This window comes from Dermochelys coriacea, chromosome 11, assembly GCF_009764565.3.
Source record: "Dermochelys coriacea isolate rDerCor1 chromosome 11, rDerCor1.pri.v4, whole genome shotgun sequence".
NCBI lineage: Eukaryota > Metazoa > Chordata > Testudines > Dermochelyidae > Dermochelys > Dermochelys coriacea.
The window spans coordinates 5,281,652-5,292,753 of record NC_050078.2 but is presented as its reverse complement, the minus strand read 5'-3'; the positions used below and the strand labels follow the sequence as shown (position 1 = coordinate 5,292,753).

The 11,102-nt window shown below is 50.9% G+C and overlaps 1 protein-coding gene across 15 annotated transcripts in view; it reads right to left on the bottom strand.

Annotated features, from left to right (window-relative positions):
• Window positions 1–1,944: 1,944 nt before the first annotated feature.
• Window positions 1,945–11,102, bottom strand: part of BIN1 (bridging integrator 1) — a 157,306-nt gene continuing 148,148 nt past the window's right edge. For all 15 annotated transcript variants that reach the window (XM_038421810.2, XM_038421804.2, XM_038421807.2 and 12 more), the window contains 4 exons: window positions 10,025–10,159; window positions 8,976–9,086; window positions 7,213–7,314; window positions 1,945–2,867 (listed from right to left, as the gene is read on the bottom strand). In XM_038421810.2, coding sequence (XP_038277738.1) covers window positions 2,760–2,867; window positions 7,213–7,314; window positions 8,976–9,086; window positions 10,025–10,159 — 456 coding nt within the window. In that variant the 3' untranslated portion in view covers window positions 1,945–2,759. The remainder of the gene's footprint in view (window positions 2,868–7,212; window positions 7,315–8,975; window positions 9,087–10,024; window positions 10,160–11,102) is intronic.

Genomic DNA, 11,102 nt, shown 5'->3' with positions numbered 1-11,102 from the left:
GGAGGCATAGGGCCTAGATGGTACATTCTGTTTGCTCTAAGCGAATTGCTTCAGGAGCAAATGGAGAGAGAGGGAGAGGCACTTTCCCGGCGAGCACCCCAGGGACAGAATTAATCACAGCTGAACGCTACATCCCCTTTTGTGCAGAGGTTCAGTTTCGCTTCAGCAGGGACAGTACAATACTGGACGGTTGCTTTGTTAGCCCCACACAATGAAAAGGCCTTAGTAGGATTTCTTTTGTAACAAATGTCTGGTTCTAACACAGCAGATGACCCAAAAAAAAACATACAATAAATTAGAAGTCAGCACCGCTTCCTAAGGTACTAGTCACTAATAAAACGATTACTTAGGACACAAACTATAGCTCTGGTACTTATAATCTTGTTATCTAAAAAAAAAAACCCCCAATAATACCCAGGGTTCTGCATAAAAATGAGCACATTTAAGCCAAGAGCTTGCTGTTAACTAAATTAACCCACTTTTTTATCTCTCTCTCTCTCTCTCTCTCTATAATTTTTTCTCCATAATATTGTTCTTCGAAGGAGCAACTGGGTTTATAAAGGCATAAAAATAGAGATTTTGAAAGGGCAGCGTGCTAGTTAAGATGCTCAAGGTGCCGCTGATTAAAACGATGGGATAATATTCTACAGTACTGGCTCCCAGTACTCCTGGGCTGGAAGCAGTTACTTTTGAGTAGTCTTGTGTTTTTGTAATAGGGACATGGAAGGAAGAAAAGGATAAAAGAGCATCAGTTACAGCAATTCCCCCCCCCACACCCAATCTCTCTCTCTCTCTTTCTCTCTCTCTCACACACACACACACACACACACACACACACACACACACACACACACACACCAAAATATGGAGAGAATCTGAGGACATGAACCAGATTCTGATCTCAGTTACACCGGTGTGAATCCAGAGTGAATCCACTGGCATTAGTGTTCCTGACTTTACATCAGCGTCACTGAGATAACAAGCAGACCATTAACTTTAAATACATATACATACAGACATACGGACACACACTTAGGACCTACAAGAGGGTTTTTTCCCCCCGATAGCATACATGCAAGATCAGAAAAGATGGGCTTTTTTTTTGAAGGTTTAACTGTGCCAGAATTTTTTGCATACTCTGCTAAAGCCAGCTTATGTTAGGTAAGAGCGTTATTTCATACAGTGGCCCAGTATGTAGGAGGTAGCTATACCTATACCAACCCTGTCAAGGCAAAAAGGAGGAGGAGTTTGGGCCAGGGGGGAGACGGGTGACCTAAAAAAAGAGAAGATCAGATCTGCTTGCCGGCTGCATCAGCATTCAAGTAGCATTTAAAGTACCTCCATGGGACTTTAGGATCTCTGGGGAATCTAATCTGTTGACTTTGACCAGTGTAAGACCCACTTTGTTTTATTTTAAGCAAGCAGGCTACAGGGCACTTTCAAATTCCCAGAACCGAACAGGAGCAAAGACGTGTAGGAAAGGTCGGTGTCAGTATTAGGACCTGGAGTATTGTCCCCACGTTGATGCTGTGATAGTCCCACGTCTTCGAACTCGTCACAATATAATAAAGTCATGCAGAAATTTTAAATAAGTATTCAAACAGTTCACTTTTCTCTGACTTCAACTTGTTCACCATCACAGGATTGGAGGAAACAGGTCTAATGATACTTCACGTGCAGAATTCAAGAAAGGGGGGGAGGGGGGGAAAAATAACCACACAATCAGAAACACAGAAAGCGATTTGTTTTCTCAGTGGTATGCCTCAGATATTCTGTCTCACCATTTCTTTTCCCTCACCCTCTTCCTTAAAACTGCACTTTCTAAACAGCCAGATTTCAAGACCATCCCTGCCTACATGAATCTAAACTTTCCTGCTTTAACAGGCATTTTCATTATTATTTCACAACTAGTTTAAACAAATCCAAAGTTTCAGATTTTTTCTCTCTTTTTAATTTGTCAGTTTCCCAATTTTCCCTCAAGAACATTTCCCGGGGCAGTGTGTGCTGCTGCGATCGTCCAGCTCCGAGGTTTGGAGGAATTTTGGACCGAGCCCAGCTGCACACATTTCACTCCGAGACATACTCTGCCTGATAACTTTTTGTGTTTGCTTTTAAACGTATAAAATCACAGTTCATGTTACATCTTCAAAAGGAAGAAACACACACACACACCCCATATTGGTGAACACTGTACACTAAATATGTCTTTTCAACAGCATAACAGGACATTTGGCCCATCACAGGTCATAACATGGGCAGTGCCTGAAACTTTAGGGATGCCACGCCAGCAACTTAGAAAGAGCTGAACCCACCCACCCATGTGACAGCTGGGCTCAGATCCTTAAAGGTATTTAGGATCCTAACTTCAACTGATTTCAGTGACAGTTAGGAGCCTTTGAAGATCTAGGCCTTAGCTCTTTCCTTTTCAAGTATCAGACTGAAATCCCCAAAATTCAGCCAACACAGCATTTACAGGTACCACACTAAGCCACTTCTGCATCAGCCTCGGAAGTCAAATGCTGTCAAATCAAAGTGGGAAAGGGGCATTTGACCTGTCTTATTATTATGTATATATTTTAATAACACTTTTGAATTCATTTTACTGCTAAAACCTTGCTCTTTAAGAAGAATCCAACCTTTAAGTTGACACTATTTTTAGGCTTATGTTCCTTTAAAATTCTCATTTCTTTGTTTTTAAAAACACCTCCCGGAAAACTTGCTTTCTTCTAGCAGAAAAATCAGCTGGCAGCTCCGGGCTCTCACTGCACCCGCTCTGTGAAATTCTCTGGGAAAACCCCCCGACTTTGATCAAGTTCCTTATGCTGGAGCCAGTCAGCCTCTTTCACACCCATCAGCCATCCTTCATCCTGTCAGAGAGAGAGAGAGAGAGAGAGAGAGAGAGAGAGAGAATCAGAGACTAAGGGCCAGATTATTTTTTATGCAGTGCAGGTTGGGGGACATCAGAAAAGGAGTCGGTGAAACGGATAAGCAAAGTGATGCTCCAAGCTAGCTCACAGGGAGCAGAAAGCACCCTACCAGACGCAAAACAAGGTGGGCAAAGGAGCTTTTCATTTTTGCAGTGAAGACCATCTCCCACTGGAGGCAATGGCAAAGCTGCCACCCATTGCACAAGCAGGGCATGGTGATTATGGTATATGCAAAGCCTGAGCTTACTCTCATTTATGCCACCTGTCAATCAGGACTCCCACTGAAGTCAGATCAGTGTCAGAGAGATCAGAACCTGGCCCATGGGCAAAGTAGGCTAGCAAGCCCCTGGGGTGCGATGGGATCCAGTGTACATCTTTACATTGAGACGGGGGGGGGTGTCTTCCTAGATGATGCGCTTTAGCTGGACCATGAGTTACTGGGCTTGGTGTAGGAATTGCTGCATGGAATTCCCTGGCCCACGTCATGCAGGAGGTCAGCCTGGATGGTCCCTTCTGGTCTTAAAACCTATGGATAACCTATAATTCAGGGGAACTGCGTAGCCACCGGCGTACAGCCCCCCACCTCTGTGTGTTTTGTCTTCTGCTGAAGTCATTCAGCAAGAATGTTCCCTGCAGACTGGGAGCACGTCTGGAGTGAGAGGTTTCAGGGGAGGAGGCTGATTCATGTCCTGGCCCCACGGACAGTGCACGCAGGGAGGACTGTTTATTACGACAGCTGCACATGTTGTTCTGTGCCCTGCGTCCAGCTTGGCCCTCAGCTCATTTATATGCATCCTGTCAGGTGAAGCTGGGGTGAGTAAAATACAGCCCGTGGGCCAGATCCAGCCTGTCTAACATTTCTGTGAGGCCTGCCATGACAAACGTTTCTGTCTGGCCTCCTCTGCCCCCTCATGGTCTCCGGGCCACTAAAAGTCCCATGGTGCAGTGGGGCGTTTGGGCAGGCTGCTTGCCTGCCATGGCCCCATGCCACTCCCAGAAGCGGCCGGCTGCTGCTGGCACATCACTGCGTGCCCTTGGCGGGGCAGGAGAGGGGGGCAGCTCCGCGTGTTGCCCTCGCCCCCAGCACTGTCCTCACAGCTCCCACTGGCCAGAAACCAGCAAATTGGAGCTACGGGGGCGGTGCATCCGGGCACAGGCAGCGCACGGAGACCCACTGACCCCCTCCCCCCAAGGGGTGCGCAGAGACGAGTCAGCAGCAGCTGGCCACAGTTACTTCTGGAGCAGCGTGGGGCCCCGGCATGCAAGCAGCCAGCCTGAGCCCTGCTGTGCACCGGCCAGGAGCCGCCTGTGGTCAAGCGTCTCCTGGCCAGGGCCTGCACCTCACACCCCCACCGCATCCCAACCCCCTGCCCCAGGTCAGAACCCCCTCCTGCACCCAAACTCCCTCCCAGACCCTGTATCCCCTCCTGCACCCCAATGCCCTGCCCCAGCCTGGACCCCCCCATCCAAACTCCCTCCCAGAGCCCACACCCCTCACCTTTTCCTGCACCAGCCCAGAGCTCCCTCCTGCACCCAAACTCCCTCCCAGACCCCAGACCCCCTCCATTAATATAGTAGAAATGTGCGGCTCTTGATGACATACAAAATTCATGGAGTGTTCCCCCTGCAAAAATAATTGCCCACCCCTGGGCTAAGCTAACTAAGCAGCTGGGACAGAATGGTCAGCTACCAGCCAGCTGAGGCGGTGAATTCAGATGGTTTGCTCCCATTACTTTGCCTTACTGGAGCTGGCAGGAGTCACCTGCGGACAACCAAGGCAGCTACATTAAAAACCACCAACACACAAGAGAGCTGCCCCAACGACAAGCCCCCACCCCATCCGCTGCACAGCCTGCCTCTCTTAGGTATCGAGAAGCAGAGCATATGCGGCTTCTCCGTAAGGTTTTTACCCTTTTGCTTTCTTGTCCTGCTCTCCGAATGTTTTATATTGCAGCCGCTGCTGGAATAAAAAGCCCAGCCCCCCGCTGGCAGTGCCGATGCTGCAGGCTAATTTACCCCTGGCAGCTTCCTAACAAGTCTTGGTCTCACGGGCGTCACGGAAACCATATATGACACAAACCCACGTGCCCAATTTGGCAGAGCCACGGACTGAAGGTTGGAGGGTCTGTGATCGATTTTATCGCTTCTATGTGCCATAACTTAGGCAGACAAATGGCTGGGTGGGAGGCAGCAAGCCCGAGGGTCCTTACTGCACTGCCCAGCGAGGCAAGCACTACGTACCATCCGGTCGCTGGTCTGCATCTGTGATGCACACAGAGGTACAAGCTGCACGTCTCCCACCTCTCTACTGCACCCAATTACACGGGGTGGGATTCCTCGGTCTAGGTGCTGCAGACATGGCATTTGCTCCCAGTTTGCTGCACTCAGGGACTGACACCTGAGCTGCTGGATTTGAGCACTGCAGATGGTTATACACAATTAAATTCACTAATTGCCTGGTTTTCCAAGCTCTCTCCTCTCATATGCACCATGCGTGCTCTTCGATACGCATGTCTTATAGGTCCGGGCCTTGCCAGAGACGAGCTGGAGCAGAGGATGCTCTGGGAGCTATTGTTAGTAGGCTGCAACCCTCAGAGCACGGCTGACGGCAGCTTGGATGATCGCAGCACCGTGGTGCTCAGAGCTGCATCCAGCTCAAGTGCACATATAGGGCGTAGAGAGAAACTGCTCCATAAGCACCCTCTCCTGCCACCGAAGCTAGAAGGGAATCTCCTGATAGCTCTCCATAGGATCAGGGTTTCTATTCTGGAAGCTGCTAGAGGGGACAATCCCTAGGCAGGTAAGTCTCAGCCAGAAGAGGATACCATAGCCAGCAGAAATGGCCAGTTTCTCCCCATTCAGCTCCTCTCAAGACTCTCTCACACTGCAGAAAGCAGCTGTAAATCTCCAAGTGCTTTACAGACAGATGCATTCTGCCCATTTTCCCGGTGGTAACACAGCAAGATAACACAGCAAGCCAAGGCAGAACTGGGACTAGAACCCCCCTCTTCTGCCTTCCAGTTTGTGCCCTGCTGACCCACTGCACCACACTGCCTGCCTGCCATTAAAAAGGTATTCAAAGGGCCGGCTTTATCCCTGGCTGAATCCAGACCTCCATGGGGGAAATCCAGCCCCGCAGCTTTGCTCTAAAGAGCAGGGAGGCAGGGAGGTTAGATCTGTGTTTTCTTAGCACCTGCCCACCTCTGCTGTTAATAGAACGACTGCAGCATCCCTAAACTGGAAGTCCTGAATCTCAGCATGGCTAGGAGGATTTCCTCAACGCTTTTACAGAGGGCTCGTAATAAACAAAGTCAGTCCCAGCTCGTTTACCTCGGGCTTGGATCTGGGAGAGTCTAAACCTCTCCCTGGGAGAGTTAGGCGAGATCACCACAAGGGTCCAATCTGGATTTAGAATCTATGGATTGGATTCTACAGCCGAAGGACGACTGTTTTGTTCTAGTCCTTAGACCATACTGCCGTCTGCTGGGCAATGACATTACAGCAATACCAAAACATCCCTGAGAGTGTAAACTGGCTCAGCTACACTGACATCACGGACCTGATCCTTAGTGTGTTGCCTTCTTAGAGTACATCTACACTGTAGCTGGAAGGGATTCCCATCCCAGGTAGGATTTCACCCTTCAGGTGTATCTACACTGTTGCTGGGAGGCGTGACACCATGTATACACACTCGCTTTGATGGAGTTAGTGCACTAAACTTAGCAGCGTAGCCCTGGGTGCAATACTGTCCAGGCTCCTTGGTTCATACTCGGGTGGCTGGCCCATCCCTCCACCCATTACCCCATGACCACCCTGGTCCATTTAGTGCACTAGCTACATGATTCCCTGTAAGCAGAGGATCTGTATACCCAGGATTGTGGCCTGCGATTCTCAGCATGCTAGAAGCTGGGGGTGCTCATCCGGATTGGGAGCAGGAAGAAGATGAAGGTCATCCTTGCATTAGCCAAGTAATGACCCCTGCTGCCTGACCAAGGAGCAGCACTGACAGGTGCCCACCTGAGGCCTGACCAGCTGCTCTGCTGGCAGGAGGAAGCCCTAGGTAGTTACAGGAAAGAGGAGAGGGATATTTTTTGTAAAGCCCCTCCCACATTTTCAACACCTTTAAGCCAGGCGGAGGTCTCTGCAGGACCCTGTGTCTTGGAGAAAACCCACCCTAGCTCCTGGACAAGCCAGCTCTCCAGCCAGCTGCAAGCGACAGACCCGGGCCAGTGAGGGGAGGAGAAGCGATCAGTCCCTTCCCCACCCCGCCTTCTCCCTCCCTCACCTGCTCATCTGGGTTGTCGAACGGAATCACCAGCACCACGTCCCCAGCCTTCAGCAGCAGCTCATCACTGTCCGTGGCCACATAGTCATGCATGGCCTGAACCTATGAGAGACGAGGACTTGGATGAGCACCCACCCAGCTCTCCAAGGTGGGACAAGGCAGGCGGAACCTTGTGCAGAATTTTCAGATCTGTGATTCCCCATTTCTTCGGGCCAGTTTTATCCAAGCCATTTCAGCCCAGATCCTCAAAGTAATTGAGGTGCCCAACCCACATTGATTTCAAAGGGAGTTAGGCCCTACGTCCATTAGAGAAACTGAGGATCTGGGCCTTTGTCCATCCCATCTCTATCACTTACAGGCAGTCACTCTGCCTCCCCCGGAAATGAATTGCTCAGACCCAGCTGCTCTGCTGTCGACCGGTTTCTGCTTCTAGACCCAGGCTGAGTTTGCTGTTTGAGGCGAACGAGTGATTGGACCCAGGGAGTCGGGGCACTGGAGTCCATAACAGCTGTTCTTACCTAGGGTGACCGTACATCCCATTTTGGCCGGGACAGTCCCTTTTTTAAGCCCTGTCCCCGACATCCTGACTTTCTTGGCAAAAGAAGGCATGTGTCCTGCTTGTTCTTGCCAGCTGATCAAGTTGGCAAGAGCACATGGGATAAAATGGCCACTTTTGTCAAAAAAGTGAGGTGCAGTAGGGAGGAACGCGTGTGTGGGGGGAAGTGGAGACGCCAGCCCTGTGGGGGGGGGAGGGGGAAGAATTCCAGTGCATGGGGGGCCGGTGGGGTTCCAGCAACCAGTGGCGGAGGGCAGCAGGGCAGGGTTCCAGTGACAGCCTAGTGTGGGAGGCCCAGCAAGGTTCGAGTGACAAGTGAGTAGCGACAGCCTCCAGTGTGGGACCGGCAGGGTTCAAGTTACCAGTGACAGTTGGAGGTGGGGGGAATGCCTTGGACAAGCAGCCTTGGGCCAGCCCCACACACAGTGTCCCATTTTCCCTTTGGGAAATACAGTCACCCTATTCTTACCTCTAAAGGGCATGCATCCCCCTTAAAAAGAGAGGCTGAGAGTTTCTGACACCCGCCTTAGCCTAGGGCACAGAAAGTGCCAGCAGGTCAGAAGTCACCCCACAGTTTGGGGCTCTGACAGCTTTGACTCGAGCTGGGCTGGGTGGATTGCAGTTTGGGGCTGAACCAGATCCCAGAACCCTCAAACTCGGGAGCAGCTGCGATCTGGGGCCTTATTTCCCTGCTCACTCTTCTCACGCCTCTTTATGGGACGATCCCCAAGCCCCCAGATCTGACTGACCCAAGAAATCTGGGGTGCTGGAAACGCAGCTCTGAATGACTGTGGTTTATCTGCTTGAGTTCTGCCTTTAACGGTGCCCTGTCACACCTCTCCAGATGGCAACTGGCACCCGGTCAGGAGGATCAATTGGCATAGCCAGAGCACTAATCCAACGTCTCTCCCACCTGCAGAGCTCCATCAGGTTCTGCCTGCAGGGATTAGAGCCTTCCCCGTCCCCTACCCCTAGGATGGGGAGAGGTGGACATGACTCCAACCTGCCCCCTGCAGAACAAAAGCCTGGAGGGGCCAAAAAGCCTGCCCCCTGCACTGACTGGCGTGGTGTCTAAGGGAACCCACATCATTGGTGGCTTTCCACTGTCCCCAGCAGCCCCATAGCCACTGGTGTCACAGCACTAAGTGTAACACCTCCTGCACATGGGTTACAAGGAAAGATCAGCCCCCGCCCCACCCGTGCTTACCTTAAACAGGAAGCCCGGGGGCATGTCAGCCCTTTCGGAGGGGGCGCTGCCCTCCTTGGTGCCATTGACGGTGGCTGGGAACGGCTCCACGACGACAGCAGGCAGGGAACACTGGGGGTTGGGGGGCAGACAGGGAAGAGAAGGGGAGAAAGGGAACAAAGCAGCACTGAGAAAGGAGTGTCCGAACCGCTCCCCCGCCGCAAGGACTCCCTAAATTCAGCCACAGCCTGCCCCAGATCCCAAACACCTTGATTGCCAGTGGGGTTTCCAAGCACACTCGGCCATGTCAGCTTATAGCCCTGCCTGGAGTGAACGGGAAAGCAGAGACAGGTAACTATTAAGGAACTATATTATCTGTAACCTTAGGCTGGGCGATGAAGGTGGTTTGACTACTTTTTTGGGGGACAATATGAATTTTTTATATTCTCCGGAAAATGTTGTACCTGCCCTGTGATATTGAACATTTAGGGAGCCCCATCAAGCTCAAAACAGTGAAATACACACGCAGTGGTACCACGCTGCTGGGACATTTGTTTCCTCACTCCTCGCAGTACTCCTGTAGAGCAGGCCAGTGGCATGATGCCCCTCTTACAGACTAGGAAATGGAGGCAGTGAGGTGAAGCAACTTGCTTGGAGGTCAGAGCAAGAGTTAGAGGTTAGGGGATTTGGGGTTGGGGGGGATGGAGGTCAGTGGCTGTGAAGCAAAAAGGGTAGGTAGGGGATAGCAGTCCCCGCCCCAAACCTGCTTATCACAACTCCTACTGGCTTGGCTTTTGGGGCATGGGAGAGTTAGGGGGCTGAGGGAGAAGGAAGGCTCCTCATCTACTCCCGAAGACCTTGGCCTGAGCGTGCAAGAAACACACAGTGCACGTCCGGCCTGCGAACAGGGACACAACGTGAGCAGGCCAGCCACACGAGCAGCTTCCATGTCTGATCATTTCTAGAAAGGAAGCCCGGTCTGTTTCACAGCCCTCTTTCCATCATAGCTGCCCCTACAAATCAAGAGTGGGGTGGGAAGGACGGGACCCCCACCTTCCCTACATTCTTACAGGAGCAGATCCTGAGTCAGTTTCCATTTTAGGTGCTTCAGCTCCAGCTCCGGCTTCTGTCCCAGCTGCTTCAGCGCTAGCAGGAGGTGCTTCCCTCCCAGCGGGCTCGGCACTGGCAGGAGGAGTTTCTGCTGGCTGCAACAAAAAGAAGCATCCGGAGAAAGTGTTACACTCATTAGAGAGAGCGGGAAAGTATGCGTGCAAGAGTGAGAGCGCATGGAAACGAGACCAATTTAAAGATTACGCTCTCCAGGCAGGTATCATAGATCAAGGAGATCGACGCTGTCCACTGCTGCCATCTCCTGGCAATTAGGAAAATGATTCTTGCTCACGTTTTCCTGACTCTCCATAGTCTAGCCAGCCTGTAGCTCCCACTCCATCCAGTCTCAGGCAAAGCTCCGAGCGAAATTAATGGGTTTTTACTTGAGTACAGAATGAACTATTTGACTGCATGCAGCCAAAGGAAAGGAGACAACCAAGGGCAGGTACACCCAGCTGACCCGACACTTTCATTTGCTGGGACAAATACTGTTCTCAGTTACTCCAGTAAAGGAGTTCCATTGTAGTCACTGGGGCTACCCCAATTCAACCAAGCATAACCAGGAGCAAACTCTGATCCACTCTCTATATGGAATAGGTACAGATCCGTATGGAATTATAACGGAATCGTGGAAGTAAATGCATTGTATCGGTGAGAGGGCTTTGGCTTTTTCGACAACCAGCTGATGTTCCAGGAAGGAGAATTACTGTGCTGGGATGGGCTCCCTCTAGAAAATACTGGGAAGAGCATCTCTGGACATTATCTGGCTAACCTGATAAGGAGAGCTGTAAACTAGATCTTACAGGGGATGGTGACAAAAATCCAACCAATGCACACATAGGCTCAAGTAATGAAGACAACAGAAAGGGGCAAATTTCTGGAGAAGGGCCTAGAAATCAGAACTGCATTAAAAAGGTAAGAGGAAAAGCAACAGGGCAGTCTGCAAAATACCTTCCAGGCCTGTACACAAATGCAGGGAGTTTGGGGAAGAAGCAGGATGAATGGAAGTCATGGTGTATGAAGAAAATGATGACTTAA